The sequence below is a fragment of the Dipteris shenzhenensis genome, chromosome 29 (genome assembly GCF_047967505.1).
Source record: "Dipteris shenzhenensis isolate YYH24624 ecotype China chromosome 29, Dip_SZ_1.0, whole genome shotgun sequence".
Classification (NCBI taxonomy): Eukaryota; Viridiplantae; Streptophyta; class Polypodiopsida; order Gleicheniales; family Dipteridaceae; genus Dipteris; species Dipteris shenzhenensis.
In genome coordinates, this window is record NC_141624.1 from 11,614,489 (window position 1) to 11,635,365 (window position 20,877).

General features: G+C 43.0%; 2 protein-coding genes across 2 annotated transcripts; both read left to right on the forward strand.

Annotated features, from left to right (window-relative positions):
• The first annotated feature begins 17,656 nt into the window (after positions 1-17,656).
• On the forward strand, positions 17,657-18,673 carry LOC147882440 (UDP-glycosyltransferase 86A1-like). The gene is made up of 3 exons (XM_087400246.1): positions 17,657-17,978; positions 18,067-18,209; positions 18,437-18,673. The coding sequence occupies exons 1-3, from the start codon at positions 17,657-17,659 to the stop codon at positions 18,671-18,673; spliced, it is 702 nt and encodes a 233-aa protein (XP_087256372.1).
• Positions 18,674-19,384: 711 nt separating this feature from the next.
• On the forward strand, positions 19,385-20,482 carry LOC147882441 (UDP-glycosyltransferase 74D1-like). The gene has a single exon (XM_087400247.1). The coding sequence runs from the start codon at positions 19,385-19,387 to the stop codon at positions 20,480-20,482; it is 1,098 nt and encodes a 365-aa protein (XP_087256373.1).
• Positions 20,483-20,877: the final 395 nt, after the last annotated feature.

Genomic DNA, 20,877 nt, shown 5'->3' on the forward strand with positions numbered 1-20,877 from the left:
GGATGAGAGAAGAAGATAAAAGAAATTCCCTCCGCATTCAACTTTATTTCTTCTCATTTCTATATCCTTACTGTATTTATCTTTCATTATACAGATGGCAAGCTAGTATTTGTTATAAAAATGGATGAAGCTCAGTTGGTAAAACAGCACAAGCTAGAGAGGGTGAGCATTTGTATTATAAATGATGCCTTGCATTTTGCTCAAGGGGATGAGGAAGTTGAGCAAGGTTTCTTAGTTCAATCTGAGAAGGACATATGGTGTCTTGTAGCCTTTGAGACCCCAAAGGAGTGCCATGAGACATTGAAGTGGGTTTTGGAGAGAACTGGCATCCTGTCAATTATTCGAAGACACGAGGCAGAGCAAACATTAATAGTTGATGGGCATGGAACGTTTCAAGTTGAATGGCATCTAGCTAGTGATTTGAAGACCCTCATGTGCTTGTATGGTTGTGATACAGGTGCAGATGTAAAATGGACATGGTTGTATTGCACCCACTCTCAAAAGATGCAAAAGGGAAGCCTAGAGTGGGAAAATGATATCCTTTCTTGCAACCAAAGTGCAGCCCCTGATCGTCACAAAAAGGATCCTAAGTGGGACACCATTCTACCAATTCCATTGGATGGGTACACGTGTGTACTTTGCATGCTAAATTGCATATCTACACAATGCATTGCAAAAGCTAAAAAACTACTCTCACTAATGGGACTTAACAGAGGCAATGTGAAGCTTAAGTAGGACAAGAAACAATCAGGAAAGACACAAAATCTTCCTACTAAAGTGTCCATGGGTGGAGGAAAGGCAAGGAGGTTCTTGTCCAACCATAATGCTGATAAAGAAAAACATACATTGGCTCAAATCACCCTAGGTTGGGAGTACTAGAAAGCTTTGTGTGAGTGCACTACAAATCAAGCTTCACATCTGCAAATTACTACTTTGAGAGCAAAACTGTGGACAAAGCTTGATGCATTTATAAAGTTGCTTAAACAAGGTCAAATAGATGAGATTTATTTTGAGAGATTCAGGATAGCATTGGGAGAATTCATATCATTGATGGTAGAAGCATGGGGGGAGTCACATATTACACATTACATGGTAATCCTCCTTAGGTTGAAATTTTGTGTTTTAAAGTTGAGACAGTTTATGTTTCTAATACGACGTTTTTCTTCACAGCATATTCTTTACACACATGCACCATGGTTTGTGGAGCAATGGGGCCCTCTATCCATTTGGAATACTCGAGGAATGGAGAAATTGCACTAGATAGCAAAGGCAACATACTTCAAGAATACAAGGCATGAGGGTGGTATTGCGCAAAGCAATGCACTACACAAAATGTCTGACTAGCTTTATAGATGTCTAGAGGCCAGGACTCTCAAGCACGATAAGTTAGAGGTCTCAAGTCTCACAAAAGTGGTTCAACATGTCAAGAAGACAAGGAGATGTGTTGCTTATAAGTCCTCAATAGGGAGCCAAGGGGTTGCGCTTTGGTTGCAACATAGAGTTAGATAGGGGAGGCATTGGGTCCTAAGAAACCCAAATGTAAAATGTTTGATGAATAAAGGTCACACTATTTTGAGTCAATAATAGATTCCAAAGTTCACAAATTTGTTTGGAAATTGCAGAATCACGTGCAACATGGCAAGGCAGAAGGGTGAGTGGGTTGGGAGGGAGGGTGGTGAAGATTAAGTATTACCGAACTGGCGAGACAAAAGATCAAGGGGGGAGAGGGTGCACTAAAAAAACCCTAATTTAAAAGAAAAAACCTAAAGTGCTTTTAAAAAGATTATTTAAAGCACTTCAAAACCCTAAAATCCCTCATTTCTATAGCATGAGTTAAACAATCTGCTAGACCTACTAGACGCCGTTTAGATGCTACCCGCTCTCTTTAAGGCGCATGTCTGTATGTGATCAAATCTTGAATCAAATACTGCTACAATAAGTTATGAGTCTCTGTGTCTGACAGTCTGTTTTCATAATAGTTTTCACCCCCTTCGAGTAAATTGTCCATATCTCTTCAACCATCTGTCTGTTTTCAATGAAACTTATATCAGCACAAAGCCCATATTAAGGCACATCTCTTTGTGTCTTGAATCTTTGATATCATGTCCCTACTGAAAGTTATAGGCCTCTGGGTCTAATGACAATTTGTAGAGTGTTTTGAGCTAAGTGTAAAGGTGTTTATGAAGGAGGTGCAATGTTTCCTCGGAATCTACCCATCCAACCTAATCAGCCCCTTCAAACTCCTCGATATATATTAGTTCATGTCATGTTGAGCCGCAAGATCTTCTTTCAATAATGTATCGCTCTTCTCTTTGGTGCAGACTGGCTCGTTGAGATTATGGCCTCTACTGATCCTTTCCTTCTCCCTATGCTTGATTACAACATCACTTGGGATGTTACCATCTTCATTCTCATTTGAGGGAGGAAAGTATGGTGTGGTATCTTGGCATAAAAGCTTCTTTCTAATGTCTCATTCTCAATGATCAATATCTTTGTCAGTCAGTTCGAAAGAAGTTTATTACCCCCAACTTCATGTCACATCTTTTGGTGGAGACGCCGGGTACATTTGGTATTGGATTCATCCCACCTTACTAAACGGTCTCGAGTGTACTTGATTGCATGTTATGCCTAGAAGAGGCATGTGTTTTGATGAGATAAAGAAGATTCCTGGAAGAACTCCGTTAGAAGAGATTGCAACCCATTTAAGAGAACTTGAAGATTGTGAAGGTGATGCTCAAGCTATTCGCACAGTCACCATGATCATATCCTTTATTTTTGCACTGTTGAATATGTTGGTGAATTGACAACGCCGGCAGTAGGCACAATGATAGATTGGGGATTGTTCCATGCATTGGCAGCTTGATGTGAAGAAGAGTTGAGTCTTTGGGTAGTTTTTGACTATAATAGTGGAGTAGTGATTCTTAATGCTTTCAACTTTTTTTGCTATGCAAATGATGAAGAGTACAATATCTTGAAGCTTTTATGTGCACTTCCTATTGTGAGAAGGGTGATTCTAGAATGCATGTATACACAATGTTTTCATGGTGCTGGTTGGTCACTTATTTTTTAAGATTTTGTTGAGGATCACATTGTGGAGGGTTTTCAACAAGTGGTTATGCATAATAAGTTAGTCTTGGTATAAGGCTCTGTGGGATCTTGTTCGGATCTAATTTGGGATATTATTTGGATCTTGGTGTTTCCTTTTTGTGTTTCATCATGGTGAAGATTCCAGTGTTTCAAGGGACCCAAGGGGAAGACCCGGAGTCTTATCTTCAGGATTTTGTTCGAGGATGCCGGTTTTCTAGATGGTCCATGAAGGATCGGGAAGAGATTTTGCCTGATTTTCTTGAAGGTGTAGCCTTGAGTTGGCATGAGACCTTGCCGGACTCTACCAAGGAGGACTATGACCAAGTGGTGGCAGCAATGAACCAGAGATTTGGGGCAGTGGAGTCACCAAATGCTTTGATGTTGCACTTCGACCGGTTCTATCAAGGAGAGGGTGAGTTGGTCTCTGCGTTGGCAATCTGATATGAAACTTTATGGACAAAGTATGAAAGGGCAGCTTTGCGAGCTGTGGTATCTGCATCATCGGCCCCTCAAAGTCTCTCAAGGATGGAGCACTTAAAGATAAGCAAATTTGTTATGGCTTTGGAGCCTCGCCTTCGCTCAAAAGTAATGAGTAAAGATCCAACAACATATGTGGAGGCACTTCGCATTGCGACCAAGAAAGAAGCTTCTCTAAAGATCGAATCCTCTTTTGTGTCTTCAACAACTTCAACTTCTAAGGTGGAGGTAATGGTCACTCCTCAGGTACCAAAGTCCTCTGAGTTAGATCATAATATCTCCCAATTGATGGCAGAGTTTGCTAATTTAAAATTGCATTTGGTTAATGCACGACAACCTAGAGCACCAAAGAGTGAAGATAGGCCTCAAGATAGGAGTGGGGTCACTTGCTATGAATGTAATGAAAAAGGTCACTATCGCCCTGAGTGTCCTAGATTGAGAAAGAAATAAGAAAAGCAAGTATCCTTTTAGAAGCTTCTTCAGGGGATGAGGAAAGAGAGGTAATGATGGCTAAACGGGGGCGTGGTAAAGCAAAAGAAGAAGAAGAAAGCAAGGAAGAAGTAGATGAGGAACATCAGGAAGAGGAACACCATAGTAAGAAAAAGAAGGCATCTAGAAGGAGAATTAGCCAATCAAACTTTCCTTTAGTACAAGGAATTGGAAGCTATGACTTGTTGTCCGACCTTAAAGAAAAGGAAGCTCATATCACCTTTGGTCAATTACTTACTTTGTCTCCAAAACTACAAAAGGAATGGGGAAAACTAGCAAGCACAAGAGTATCAAAGAAGAAAAAGAAGAAAAGTGCCATTCCTGTTGTTCAAAAGGTAGATATAGATGTTGGTGATGATGTACCTGTGGTTGATGTGATCATTGATGGTCAAGTGATTTCTAATGTGTACATTGATGGAGGTGCATCGATTAATGTCATGAGTGAGAAGACCATGATAGATGCTAATTTAAAATACTCTAGTACTACCTCTCCATATCGCATCAAATTGGTTAACTCTAGGGTTAAGACCTTGGGGGTCGTGAAGAATCTAGAAGTGGATGTATGTGGAATTTTTGTGCCGACTACTTTTCAGGTGATCCCTACCAAGCCAGATGCACGTGGCTATCCATTGATTTTGGGAAAGCCTTGGCTACGCAAGGTGAAGGCTGTTCAAAAGGGGGATACTGGAGAATTGATTTTGTAGGGAAATGATAAGAAGGTGCACTACAACATCAGAAGCCACAAAAAGGAAGTTGTCAAGGAGGAGTCTTCAACATCATAGAGTTCAAGCTCTGACTTAACCAATGAAGAAGAAGAGACAGGGTGTAGCTCTGAGGAGTCCAACTCAGAGGGTGAGGTGGAAGGAGTGGCCTTTGGTCTCTTTATCTTGGTGCTGATCGGGATGAGTCAAGAAGAAACAAGGTGGTGGTGCAAGAAGATCCTGTAGAGACACTTCATGTGGAGGATGTGGAGCACACTAAACGACACCAACGCAATGAAGAGCTTCTTGGTGATTCTCTATCAGGTAGTGAGAAGCTCCAGTACTTGGATATGCTAGATGATTTTCCATGTCTCTTTGCAACAGGCTATTCACACGTTCGACCAGTCTCTCTTGTGGAGCACAAGATTGAGTTGAAGCCAGAAAGCAAGCCAGTTGTGCAACGCTTAAGGCGATTGGGGGTGATCGAAGCTGAGGCACTAAAGAAAGAGGTAACACAACTACTTGAGGTGGGATTCATCTTTCCTGTTGATGATTCAGAATGGATATCTCCTATAGTTGTCACACCAAAGAAAGGAAATAAGTGGCGAGTTTGTGTGGACTTTCGTCCTTTGAATGCATGCACTAAGAGGGATCATTTTCCTTTGCCATTCCAAGATGAAATGCTAGACCAAGCTCGAGGGGGTCACTCATCTTATGTAACCCTATCACGTGAGTTCAACAAAAGGATATTTTTAATTTCTAAAATTTACAAAATTTAACTTACATAAGGGAATATTTAAAATGATTTTAGAAAAAAATTACAGATTTGTATAGAAAAAGGGTACATTTTATTAATGAAAAATCTACGATTAAGGGATTCTACAAACAAGCCTTGAACGCACGTGATATAGAGTGTTTATACATAGTGACCCCCCCAGGAGACCAAGTAGCAGGGCATGAGATGTATTATGTATGTGATGGGTATTCTGGGTACTTTCAAATTTATATTCGGGAGGAAGATCAAAAGAAAACATCATTTATCACACCTTGGGGAGTTTTTTCTTACAGAGTGATGCCTTTTGGGTTGACCAATGCACCAGCTACATTTCAAAGGTTCATGAGTCAAGTCCTGGAGCCTTACTTGGGAAAGTTCATACGGGTGTTTTTGGATGATTTTTGCATTTATTCTCGGCACATAGATCACATGGAGAAGTTAAAGATGGCCTTCGCTAGGATTGATGAAGCAAAAGGGTGTCTAAATCCTAGCAAGTGTCATTTGGCTCAAATAAAAGTAGTCTTATTGGGGCATATCGTGTCTCAAGAAGGCCTGCAAATGGATCCTGACAAGGTTCAAGCAATCATGGCATTGCCAAGTCCTGAGAGTGTCACTGGTGTTCGCAGAATTATAGGAAAGAGCAAGTATTATCAACGCTTTTCCGATGATTTCTCAGAGATAGTGCATCCCATGAACTTGTTGACAAGAAAAGGAGTTTCTTTCCAATGGGGTGTGGAGCAACAAGAGTCTTTCCAGCAACTTAAGGAGGCCATGAGTAAGGGCCCAATATTAAAGCCCCCTGATTTGGTCTCAAGACTTTTATGTAAATCCAAGTGTATCTTTGCATTCAGTTGGTGTTGTATTGCTACAAAAAGGAGAGGCAGGTAGAATGCAACCCATCTATTATGCCAGACAACAGCTTACAGATGTGGAAACAAGGTATGAAGAAATGGAGCAGCAAGCTCTCTCTTTGGTGTTTTCCGTCTAAAAGTTTCTCTCCTATTTATTACCTCGACCATTTTTCTTCCTTACCTCTCAGTCTGTATTAGCATATCTAGTTTTCAAGCCTAATCCTGGGGGGATATTTGCAAAATGGTTGTCAGAGCTTCAAGAGTTCTCTTTCTCTTTTGTCACTAAAAATACCACTAGGTTCACTATGGCAGATTTGCTCATAGGACGGGAGAATCTAGGAGAAGAAAAGAAATGTAAGGAGAACATTAAAGATGAAAGGGATACACCACCAACAGCTTTTGTTTTGTATTTTGATGGGGCTTTTAGTCCTTCATGCCAATAAGGAGCCGGGGGGATAGTCTTGATGAATCCTGAAGGTCAAGAGGTATGGGCAAGAGGACAAGAGCTTCCAGATATCACAACTAACAATGCAGCTGAGTATAATGCTTTGATTCTTGGTTTGGAGTGTTGTCTTCAAAATCAAGTTAAAGAATTGGAAGTAAGAGGAGATTCTCAGCTTATTATAAAGTAAATGCAAGGGCATTACAAGACAAGAAGTCCTCATTTGAAGGAGCTTAATCAAAAGGCTATGGCACTATGTAGTCAGTTTGATTTTTGCAAGTTTGTTCATATAAACAGAAAAGAAAATCAAAGGGCAGATGAGTTAGCTACTCAAGCCATTGTAGTACAAGAGTGGGGGGGGGTTTCTTTGGTAGACACTGGATGGCCAAAATTGCAAGATGTTCAGCAATATGTGGAAGAAGGCATGTTTCCTCGAGGGTTAGATCCACAACAGAAGCAAAGATTGGTAAGGAAGACTTGTCCCTATACTATTGTTGATGACATTCTTTATAAATTGGGAAAAGATAAGGTGCTCCGTCGGGTGGTCCATCCCATGGAGACTAGGAGAATCCTAGAAATGTGTCATGAATGCTTTGGTCATTTTGCTTCAGCAAGCACAGCTAGGAGAATTCTTAATGCAGGATACTTTTGGCCACGCCTCCATAAGGATGTATACGAATGGTGTTGAAGTTGTAAAGTCAAAGCACCAACCAGACACAGGAACGGGAGTCTAAAGAGGCGGTTGCAAGGGAAGAGAGGCGAAAGAAGTTCAAAGCAGACAAGCCACCATGAGGCCATGTCCAGAAGCCAGTGCAGGGTCTCCCAAAGATTAAGAGGCACAAAAAATCAAGTGTGAAGGCATATCAAGAGATTCAGAAGTTCCAAACCACTATGGACAATCTCATTCCCCGTGCACCCTTCCAGCGTGTTGTATCTGAAATAGCATTACAAGGATGATGTGTGTTTCATCTTAGGCACTATGGGAGTGATTCAGGAGGCAACGGAGCAGATGACAATAGGTCTTTATGAAGACGCGAACTTATGTGCATTCGGCATCATGCGGGGAGCTCAGAAATGCCAAAACTCGCTATGGCGCGTACGAGGCATGTTTGACCAAGTCAAACATGACTTGGTCAAACATGCCTCGTACGCGCCATAGCGAGTTTTGGCATTTCTGAGCTCCCCGCACAATGCATCAAACATGCCTCATACGAGCCATAGCGGGTTTTGGCATTTTTGAGCTCCTCGCACGATGTCGAACACATTTGCCTTCTACGCCATGGTGAGATTCTTACTGGATTGCTCAGAAATGACTATTATAGCGCAAAAATGTATATGATAGCATGCTTTTGAATAGAATAGTGAATGAAAATATTAATGCCATTAACAATTAAAGTTACAAAATACAATGACATTATAAAATAAATTTCATAAAAGAACACAAAATGGGGCACTGTATAAAAAGTATATATGTATTCATATAAAATAAAAGTTCTATACTATAAGGCTTTAGAGCCTTTCTCTCTTCTCTAAAACATTGTGAGAACATCGGGCTTTGAATTCCCAAATACACTCCTAGCTCTAAACCTAGTCGATAGAGAGTCAACGCTATTGTCGTTGCTGGCCAGGGACATGGCTATTGCCGTCAATGCCATACCTTGAAAATTGGTTCCAAAAGCATTGAGGGTAGCGCGGTTCACCAAAATGACCTTGTTAGCATTGCGATTGATGTCAGCATGACCAATCACTCATGACAAGGCCTTGCACTTCAGGAGGTCATTAGTGCCATGTGGAGAAAACTTTTTATGGATAACCACAAAGCGCCCTTTTGCTTGGCCAAGGTAATGTGCCAGTGAGTGATCTCGGCCAAAGCTACTACGAACAAGGTGTTGCTGAGATGAGAATAGGTCGACCTCAAATGCCTCGTGCAATAGTCCAACGTTACATTAGAATTCCATTTTAAAGTAAAATTATACCAAGAGAGAAGAAATTCAAAGCTCAAAGTTTCTTACCACTATGGAGTTGTCATGTTCAATCCCTTCCTCTTTGTCAATGAGGATGGATCCAGAGGCCTCTTGCTATCTAGAAGGCTTCTTCTGGAACATCAGGTAGGTCAGAGTAGATTGATGTCTTTGCACCTTTGATTTTGGCCAGTGTTAAAGCAAGAACTTCTTCTATTGAATCATCTACTCCCAAAAACCCAGGTTCTTGCATAGTTGTGTCCACCTCGTATCCACAAAGGACACCAGGAGCTTATCCTTCCAGAGACCAAACATAACCTCGATGTCATAGAAAAAGAGGTATTGTTCTCCATCAACAAGAAGGGGAGCAAGAAACCATATGACTATTGTAGGGTCAACAAAGGTGGTGCCCGAGGTGGATGGAATTTGAGAGGTAGAATGGGGTTCAGGAGGTTGCTAGAGCACTTCCAGGGCCAATGCAGCTTCCCGCTCCTTAGCTTCTTCATCTATGGGTTCTTCATTGTAGATGTTGGGCTCATCTATAGAAATAAGAGGATTGGAAAGGGCAGGGGCAAGGGTAGGGCCGGGCTTGAGGTCGAGGCCTCCTCTTCCATTTGTCCCTCCTAGAGAAGGAAAATAAAGGTCATTTCCCAAGATAGGAACCTATTTCCTGTGTTTCCGATGACTTCGCATGCTAGGAGGTCATCAGTGTCCACCTCCCTAAACCCTAGGGGTGTGAGCTAGGCTTGAAAGCAATCTAAATGCTTCACGAACCTAGGTTCTTGATTGAACAAGTACTTCAAATAATCATTTGGGACCCATCTTTTTGTAGACTCATCAAGTTGATATGCAAAACTCGCGATGTGGTCTTGCATGTACTTGATGAGGTCTTCAAAATCGTCTCAAGCTCCCAAGTAGATGCCTAGGACATCTATGCTCTTATCAAAGATTGGAAATAACGCCTCATCTCTATCAACTAATGGAGTACGGGAGATGAAATCGTGGAAGGCAGACCTAGCAGAGTCCATGGTAGTTTGGTAGCTAGGAGAACTATGGCTATGATATTGAAACTTTGAAACTAAAGTAACTTTATAACCTATATGTACCCAAATGTTCTAAATATAAATAATAATAAGAATTATAAATTTTTTGGGCAAAACTTGACATTGACATGAAACAAAACCATTCAAAACATCAAAATTAATTACACCACTATTAATTGGAAAACGTCAAAATCCACAATTGTTCCACCCCACATTGTTTACAATCTTCAATATTGCAAGAGGGATAAAAGTGGCACTATGCATGCGCTTCTCTGCATGCTTTCCTACCTTTTCACCATTTAAGGTAAAGTGAAAGGACTCAGACATGCCATCCTCCATGACCAATAGGTGTTCCCGCACGTCCCTGAGAGTCCATTGTGATGTAACAGTCACATTCTTGAAATCTCCTAAATGAGAACCAATACATAAACTTACCCCTATATTATCATCATCGTTAGAGTCAAGGGGGAGCCAATTACCACCTGTTTTCTTCCAACGCCTATATTGGAAAGCAAAATATAACATTTGGCGGGAGATGTGGTACTTGACAACCACATTGTCCTTACATACAGCATTGAAACAGATCACCCTTTTGTTCACTTGACCTACTTCCCCAATTCACCCCAAGCAATTCCTCGAGGGCATTCTCATGTAGGCACTTGCATGACCACATGGTTTTTGTTCTATGCATCTGGATATTTTGAAAATGAGAAGCAAAAATGTGCAGAGGCATAAACCAAGACAACCTTACCCATTTAGAGCCAAATGTAAACTTCATTGCCATGCCCACATCCTTTGCAATCTTTTCCTTGTATGATTGCATTGTTCTTGTGTCCACCATGCTACAATCCATGTCTTCAAGTTGTGGTGTTGCAATGCATTGAAGATGGCCATAGTCTGATGCCGTCCTTGGAGTAATGTACTTGGCATTATACCAATAGAGGACTTCTCTCCAACATGCATTTACCTTCCTAAATCCTCATGAATGGTAGTAAACTTACCTAAGAAGTACTCGACTGGTTCCCACTCCTCAAAGTCTAAAGGAAAGCAAAATACAATTTCAAACTGACTCATTACACTGGTGCTATTTCAAAATACAATTTCAAACTGACTCATTACACTTTGAAATCTTACACAAAATGCAAACTTACAATGCCATGGTATTGTTGATTGATTGCTTGACGGAGGAAGGCACATGTCGTTCCCCATGTAGATATGTTGCACCTTTGCAAGCCATCCTTTCTTCCCAAGCTTGAACTTCATGATTTGGCCCTTCCATTTATGCAAAAGATTAGCTCTTTTGCTCTTGGGAAGCTTATGTGGACCAGATCCTCTCATGACTATCCAATCATTCAAGCTATAGGTGCAAGGCACCCATTCACCCAGTGCATTTTTGCTCCTGTGGGACACCGAGTACATGTGTGGTCTCCTCACCATGCTTGTACAGAGGCCACAACAACAATAGTGTACTAGAAAGTACAGCTTGGAGGGAGAGAGCAGCTTCGATAGAGGGAGAGAGAGGGAGAAGGTATAGAGGGTGCAACTGAAGAGGTTGAGAGAAGCTCCAAGAAGTGTTGTAGCTAGGAATGGAGGGAGAAAGAGAAGAGGGGGATGAGCAGCTGCTCTAGGAGACGTTGCAGCTAGGAATGGAGGGAGAAAGAGTAGAGAGGGATGAGCAGCCACTATAGGAGGTATTGTAGCTAGGAATGGAGGGAGAAAGAGCAGAGGGGGATGAGTAGCTACTGTTATAGCTAGGAATGGAGAGAGAGTGAGTAGCTGCTACCTCGGGGGGGTCACTATGTATAAACCCTCTATATCACGTGTGTTCAAGGCCTATATTTAAAATCCCTTATCTGTAAATTTTTTCATTAATAAAATGTATCCCTTTTCTATACAAATCTGTAAATTTTTTCCAAAACTATTTTAAATAGTCCCTTATGTATATTTATTTCTGTAAATTTTAGGAATAAAAAATATCCTTCTTTTGAACTCACATGATAGGGTTACATATGATGAGTGACCCCCCCGAGGCTGCTACAGAAGGTGCTGGAGAGAGAGAAAGACTATGGACCAGAGCAAGAGGGGGCAAATAAGCTGCCAAATGAGTTTCCACATTTGAAAAATGGAGGGAGAATGGAGCTGGACCAGAGAAGAGGAGGGGGCAGGCCTATAGCAAGTTGAGAGGGGGGGGAAATTCATCCAGAAGGGCCCACCGCCTCTTGAATGACTTGTAGGTTTATTTGGGGGAGGTGCATATGGGAGAAGGGTCAAGCATGGGTAGGGTGGGGGGCAGGGGGGGATGGTTTGAGTGATCCCCGGTGTAACAGGAGTAGCCACTAGGGGCTGTTTGCAGGTCTACCCACCCTCCACCTCAACATGGCATTACCCCACAAAAAGGAGCACTCCCATTGGTACACCTCAAATACCTCACTAATCCCTTGAAATTAGGAAACACTAATTGGGAGCCCTTTGGAGACCCCAATTTTCCCCTTATGTCACCCTCTTGCTTAGGGTGAGAAGCCCTAGTTACATGATTGGTCTTATCCCATCTTCTTCTTCAACTCTGGTTTTTGCATCCAAAACATTTTCTTTCCTTAAACAATCTATCCCTTTCTTGAGGAGACATGAATGGAGGTTTCACACGTCCACCTAGAGTAGGTTTCCCTGTTGGTTTGCTATTGATTGTTCGTACTCCCACTCACCTAGGAAAGCGTCGTCCATTTCATTTAGAGTTAGATGATCGAACAAAGGGTCTACTTTGTGAAGTTGACGCCCCATATGTTACTTCTCTCCTTCTAGGATTGACTTTCCTTTCCATTGCCTCGGCCAATCTAATGGCATCCTTTAATTTAGTCGGGTTTAGGAATTCCAACTCATGTCGGATGTTTGGTCTAAGACCCAAGAGATACTTATATAACTTCTCCTCTTCCGTCTTCATTGTGAACTCTAGAGATAAACGCCAAAATTTCGTAGTGTATTCCCTCATTGTCTCCCTATCAAATTGCTGTAGTTTCTCCCATTTAAACATTTGGTCCTCCTTATACTTAAGCGGGAGAAACGTCGTCTTTAATTCATCTAAGAATTTAGACCACTCCTTGGTTGGACTACTTTACAATTGGCATAACGACCACCAAAGTAGCGCATCCTTCTCTAGATATAGAGTAGCTACTGCCAACTTCTCCTCTTCCATATGATCAAATTGTACAAAGTACAATTGGAAATGTCTAATCCAATCGAGGAGTTTCTCTGGATCCCTAGCCCCATCAAACTTTGGAAACTCAAGTCGCTCCTTAAGATCAAGCCTTCTTTTCTTAGTCTTTTCTAAAGGGTATGCCTGATCCTCACATAATTTCCTTTTTAAGGGCATTTCCCTTTGAATTGTGTCACTTGTGATTGCCGATAGTCCTTGAAGAAATTCTTGGATTGTGTTGTCCAGGTAGTGTGGCGGTGATGGTGTCCTTGGTGGAGGTTCGGTACGTGGCTGAGGGTTATCGGATGATGGATCAAATATGTTTTGGTAGATAGGGGTGTAAGGTGTTGTTCCCATGAGGTTTAATGTGAGTTGTGAAACATTTTCAGGTGTGAATTCTTGATTATAGTCCATGTTTTGGAAACGCAAATGGAACTAATCATGTTTTCAATTTAAACTCGTGATGAGCTATGAGTGTGTGAATGAACTTAAATGAGATAGAAAAAATGGGTTTAAATGTGAGCAAAAAAGAATAGTGGTACTTCCCCTCGCTTGTTCAACGAAGCACCCACTCCACGATCTTGCCGTGACTCTACAGTGCTTCCATGACCCTTGAAATGTAAAAGGGTCCCTTCCCTTTCTCTTTCCCTTTTTTTTTTAATTTAAATAATTTAAAATGATAATGTAAGGGGGGGGAAAGGAGACACAGGGAGATGAGAGGAAAAATAGTTTTTGGGGGGGGGGGGGGCAATTATTTTAGAAATGCTAGGGGAGGGGTTTCGAAATGCAAGGGGGGGGTAATTATAAAATGTAATGATGAAAGGAGGGGGGCTTTAAGGTTGACCGCGGCAAGGGGCAGAGGCGACTGCTGGCGGGCGGCAGAGGTGCAAGGTGCAGGGCTGGCGGAGCCAATACGTGGCAGCGGTGATTACTATCCTACCGCCTGTAGCCCCGCGTCCCCGTCAGCAAAGGGTGGCGGCTGCATGCGGCTCCCATGCACGGGTCACGATGCAAATTACGGCGCCGTGTGCCATGCGGCTCACAACCTGCGCCTTGGAAAGCACAAGCCAGCCTCCACACAAGGCCTTACACAAGAGTCCTTTGAGTCAAGGACTGCGCCACGATGGGGGGGTAATTAATGAGGCATGCGGACTGCACAGGGGCGCTGAAGGCCCGCGATTGGCGGCACGGGGCTACGTGTCTACTCGCATGCAGAAAGAAGGTAGAGATTTAATATTAACTGAATTTCAGAGAGGCAAAAAGAACGAAGCCCCCTGGTAATCTTCCAAACGGATGGAACCTCTTTGTGGAGGTACGGTTCGATATTTTCCCTATGCTTGTTACTTTTGTAGGAAAAGTGGCCATTTTGCAAGGGAGTGCCTGAAAATGGTGGAGATCATGGATGATTTTTCCCTATTAGTTTCATTAAGAAGCGAAACTTTTATATTGGTGTTGAAAGTTTGTATGCCTTGATTAAAAATAAAGGTTTGAAAAATTCGCCGAGATTTGAAACTTTTATGAGAAAAATTTTACACTTTCGTCATGATTTAGACCTTTTTCTTTAAAATTCAAAAGAAAATGTCTAAAAGTGTAATATGTTATACAAATATTGTGAAACTAAAAAAACTAGCTCGATAAACTTTCGCCAAGATTGTATATTAATATATAAGCATAGCTTCGATAAAAACATTCCTGGTGGAGATGAAAGAGAAGAGGCCGAAAAGCCTCATGCAAAAGAGTAGATCAGTGACCCCGTAGGCGAGAAAAGCGACATGCAAGAGTCGCCCATGCAAAACGCCAACATGGAAACACTCTTGTGGAAGGAGGGATCGGCACTGGAGGAAGAAGGAACAAATGGAGGACATTTAAAGGCTACATGATCCTCGGCAAGCAAACAAAGCCAGGAGAAGCAAAACGAGCCGACAGACATTCGAGCAAATAACACAAAAGGAAGTGGAGCAAAGGATTACAGTCTCACTTAGACCGATCAAGGGTAAGGCACGCAAGGGGCCATTCTTCGTCAATGTTTACGTGCCCCTAGCTGAAGCTATGGAACAAGACCTAGGAGAAGACTTGAGTCACCTACTAGAACACCGTAGGTATCTTGCATGTCATGGAATGTAAGAGGAGCTTGTTCAGTATGGAAACAACAAGAGTTAAGAAACTAGTTAGGAAGCACAGATCGAGTATTGTTGCTCTACAAGAACTAAAGATAGGTCCACAGAATATAGAAGGATTGTAAGTTGAAGGCTACTGTTGCCTCAGCACTACCCAAAAGTTGGAAAGGGTGGAACGAATTTGCTCCTAGAAGAGCAGATCGAAGTGAAGACGATAATCTCTGATCCGGAGGGAGAATTTGTCCTAGCATACATTGTATTTCATGGTATATAGTTTTCAGTTGCCTCGGTGTATGACCCCAACAGTTCGTTGCGAAGACTATAATCTCTGATCCGGAGGGAGAATTTGTCCTAGCATACATTGTATTTCATGGTATACAGTTTTCAGTTGCCTCGGTGTATGACCCCAACAGTTCGTTGCACAAGAGCAAATGGTGGAATAGTTTGAGGGAGACAATTGCAGGTGGGGATGTGGTACTCATGGGAGACTGGAACAACGTATTCAACGAACATGATAGATCTCATGAAAGTAATGATATGCCAGTGCAAGAAAGAACAAAATGGAGACAGATGGAAGCAAGTAGTGAGCTAATCGTTTGGATAAGCTATGACACACTGAAGGAAGAGAGAGTATTCACCTGGCACAACCGACATGCAGATGAGACATGGCGTGCGGCTAGACTTGACAGGATATATCTATCTGTCATGACATGATTATTGATTATTTGTATTAGATCCTAGTGGATCATTCTAGGGAATCTGGAGATTACCCTATGGTTGTAACATTGTAAATTGGGCTATTGAATATAATAAAATATGCACGTATGCATTAGGTCCTAGGATGGTTAGGAAAGGGTAGCATTGTGCATGGGTATTGCATTAATCAATGGTAGGCATAAAGGGTCATAGGCTAAGGGTAGAATAATGGGGTATGCCCAAGGGATGTGATCCCAAGAGGCATGAGGGTTGCACCCTCTCGTGTCATTCATGGCATGTGAGTATGGGCATTTGCATGCATATGGATTATGGCTTGTGTGGAGCTTGTGGAGAAGAGTCTAACAAAAAATACAGTCACGTGAGCACTCCTTCCATCCCATTTGGAGGGCCAATCTCTCTCAATTGTTGCATCATCTACACACATGTGCATTCCTGCATTCAAGTACATGACAAGTGGTATCAAAGCAAAGATCCTTTGACTGTGAGAGCCTGCCATGTGAAAGTTGCAATAGTCGCTGACATCGGTGTGAAATCATCATTGAAGAAACAACTCCAGCACTTCTGGGACCTCTTTTCTTCTATCCCATAGTATGCATGCTTTTGGTGAAGCCCTCTTAGGTTGAATCGGTGGCATGTAGAGAACTCTCCCCATGGCCGTTGCAATCATCGCTAGCTACGATAGCAGTATCTCATTAAGCCCCAAGAAATGGATCCAAACAAGGCATTCGTGTTGAAGAACCTCCTCCGATGTGAAGGATAGGCCAGGTTTCCCCGGTAGCCAACTGAGCTTGACACTAGCCACTCACGTTTACTAGGAGTCGACACCGTTGCTTGGCAGAATCCTCGCCCCACAAACCTGAAGTCCACCAAAGTAGCATTTCCTTGATACGCAGAGCCAAACCATCTGGGGAAGTCATCCTCCGATAGAACTTGTCCCATGAACAGCATGAAGACCCCGCAGTCAAGCAGCATGTTATACTCTCTACACAGCTATTCCGGTTGGATATCGACCTGCATGCACAAGATTTTCCTTGCCTCTCTTGACTGAAACCCCTCCCATTTCTTCATGTTGATCTTCTGAAGGTCATGCTCTAAACAAGCCAAGTCGATGGCATGCAGACCATCTTGTCCCTACCTCAGCAAAGGAGAAAGACGGTTCACCTACCACCTCTTCAGTTTGCTGCACTTTTCTCGGCGAGCTTTGCGACTGTTGCTGACATTTGGCGTCTGGTTGTCCTCTCTTGGCAGCAGACATTTCGATGCAATGTGTGAGCCAGGAGGGCTCACACCCCGAGAAGCTAAGAGGAGCTCACATCCCCCCTCCTGAGCCTCCACTTTCCGGTTAGTATCTATCACTAATGAATGTTCATTCAAGAACAATACATTGTTCTTCTCAATCACCACATCTAGTGTTGGTTGGTATATCACGATGTATCATACATTAGGCGATGAGGCCACTCATCCATACGAGTCTACCTCTTATCTGCTAAGTGAAAAGACTACTTACGTGACTGAGTGAAAACTCTCTCCGTTTCAGGGCCTCACGTTAGCTCCTTACACCACCTTTATGCTAAGTGATAAGACTACTTGACATGTGGCTCAGTGAAAACTCCCTGAGTTTCAGTAGTGCGGCGTGCCTCAAGATGTGTTCTTCATTCTCATGATCGCAGCTTTCCCAGGCCTCACGCCCTCTTGATCCCATTCCCCTTACATGGTCACATCACTCCCATGCTGGCGCTTTCTCAGATATTGGTCTCCCATGGCTTCCTTATCACTTTTGTCAACACTACGCGCAACAACAACAAGATGCCGGACTCCGTGAGACAGCATCCAGACATCCGGTTCTTCGGGATCGACGATGGTTTGCCGCCAGATTTGGACTTTGCCGACCTCAAAGACCGTCTATCTGTCTTATACATCCGAGGCGCGTTTGAAACACTGATAGAGAATCTGAGTCCAGCCGTGACGTGCATGATATACGGTTCATTCTTCCCGTGGTCTCAAGAAGTGGCGAGCAAATTCAGCATACCGACAGTGTTCTTTTGGACACAATCTGCAGCTGTCTTTAACATTTACCGATGTCTCCCCAAACTGATATCCAGTGGGTTCTTTCCATATCAACCGGAAGGTGGCCTCTTAATCCTCACTCAGAGAATTTTCTTCCTTGTACAGCTTGACTATCCGACAGCTCTTTGATAGATTGGTGGCATATGCAGGGAAAGAAGCAGTCACGTACATACCTGGGGTTCCTGCCTTGGTTCCGGCTGACTTACCTTCGCTTCAGCATGTCGAAGATCCATCGCAATTCTCTGTCCAATATATGCTAAGCCAGTTTACACAACTTGAAGACTGTGACTGGGTTCGTGAATCCTTATTATGAGGAGCAGGATGTATTGGATGCCGTACAGCGAGAACCCCACTTGAAAGTTCATGCTGTTGGGCCTCTACTTCCCTCTGCTCTTCTGGAAGGGCACCGGTGGATGACAATCATGTTATGAGGGCCAACCTGTTGAAAACGAACGACGAATGCATTCAATGGCTGGACAACCATTCTGCATCTTCTGATATCTATGTTTGTTTTGGTAGCATATTTCAACCTTTTTGCGCGCATGTGCCTTAGACTTGAAAGAAACTCAGCAGCCTTTCCTCTGGGCTATCCGCCCCACTACCGACTTCTCAAACTTTTCGGACACATTGCCGTCGGGTTTTCTGCAAGACACAAAAGACGGGGTTGATCGTTCCATGGGCGCCTCAACTGCGAGTGCTCGCTCATGCAGCCGTGGGGGGTTTTCTCTCCGACTGCTCATGGAACTCAACACTTGAGAGTCTGAGCATGGGGGTACCGTTGCTGCCGCTACCTCTGTATTCAGATCAGGTAACGAATCGCTGGTACATAGTCAAATCGTGGAAGGTAGGCGATGAGGCCACTCATCCATACGGGCCTACCTCCAAGAGTCTTTATCTGCTAAGTGATAAGACTACTTACGTGACTCAGTGAAAACTCCCTGCCTCAAGTGATAAGACTACTCATGTGGCTCAGTGAAAACTCCCTGCGTTTCAGTAGTTCCTCACGATGCCTCCTCCTCACTGTGTTCTTCCTTCTCAAGATCGCAGCTTTCCCAGACCTCACGCCCTCTGATCCCATTCCCCTTACATGGTCACATCACTCCCATGCTCGCGCTTTCTCAAATATTGGTCTCCCATGGCTTCCTTATCACTTTTGTCCTTCCTTATCACTTTTGTCAACACTACGCGCAACCACAACAAGATGCCGGACTCCGTGAGACAACATCCAGACATCCGGTTCTTCGGGATCGACGACTTTGCCGACCTCAAAGACCGTCTATCTGAGTTCAATGCAGCCCTCTTATACATCCGAGGCACATTTGAAACACTGACATAGAACCTGAGTCCAGCCGTGACGTGCATGATATACGGTTCATTCTTCCCGTGGTCTCAAGAAGTGGCGAGCAAATTCAGCATACCGACAGTGTTCTTTTGGACACAATCTGTAGCTGTCTTTAACATATACCGATGTCTCCCCAAACTAATATCCAGTGGGTTCTTTCCATATCAACCGGAAGGTGGCCTCTTAATCCTCACTCAGAGAATTTTCTTCCTTGTACAGCTTGCCTTTCCGACAGCTCTTTGATAGATTGGTGGCATATGCAGGGAAAGAAAGAGTCACCTACATATGGGGTTCGTGCCTTGGTTCCGGCTGACTTACCTTCACTTCTGCATGTCGAAGATCCGTCGCAATTCTCTGTCCAATATATGCTAAGCCAGTTTAAACAACTTGAAGAGTGTGACTGGGTATTCGTGAATTCATGTTATGATTTGGAGAAGGATGTATTGGCTGCCGTACAGCGAGAACCCCACTTGAAAGTTCATGCTGTTGGGCCTCTACTTCCCTCTGCTGTTCTGGAAGGGCGACAGGTGGATGACAATCATGTTATGAGGGCTAACCTGTTGAAAAAGAACGACGAATGCATTCAGTGGCTGGACAACCGTTCTGCATCTTCTGTTATCTATGTTTGCTTTGGTAGCATATTTCAACCTTCTTGCGCGCAGGTGCACGAAGTCGCCTTAGGCTTGAAAGCAAGTAAGCAGCCTTTCCTCTGGGCTATTCGCCCCACCACCGACTTCAAAAACTTTTCGGACGCATTGCCCTCGGATTTTCTGCAAGACACAAAAGACGGGGGGTTGATCGTTGCATGGGCGCCTCAACTGCGAGTGCTCACTCATCCAGCCGTGGGTCCCACTGTGGATGGGAACTCAACACTTGAGAGTCTGAGCATGGGGGTACCGTTGCTGCCGCTACCTCTGTATTCAGATCAGGTAACGAATCGCTCGTACATAGTCAAATTGTGGAAGGTTGGAGTCGAATTCCACAAGGACAAAGATGGCATGGTCAAGAGCGAAGAGGTGGAAAGAGCGGTGAGGATGATATTACATGGAGAAGAAGGAAAAGCAATGCGATTGAGAGCTGGCAAGCTGAGCGATATTGGTCCGAGGAGGGCGATGGACGAAGGACTACAGTTCGTTTGTGCCATGAGGCAGAGGGCAAACGCTAATTCTTTACCCAATAACCTCGAAGCTTCAGAATCTTCCATGGCCATAGTCAAGCATTAATTCTCTTGAACCTTTGGAAGGCATTCAAACGAGGATTGTGGAATCTGTAGCAAAGACGTCAAAGTCCAAATTTTTAAAGGTATTTTATAACCATGTTGGATGAAAAAAGTACAACTAAACCTCATGGAATTGTATCCATTAGCATCCTATCTAGTACTCCAAAGTGCTTAATTAAAATATTCTTAAAGCTTATACACTACAACAAAATGTTGTAACTTTTCATGCTCTTTTTGTCATTTTATTTGAAAGTTTGACAACAAGCATTTAGAACTTAGCATTAATATTAGCATCAGTATTAGCATTGGTATAAGATTTAAAAGTTGCTTTTTTTTTTTGCTTTTAAAAAAAGGAATAAATGCTTTTCAGTGGATTATAAGCGTGTGCATATTTTTATC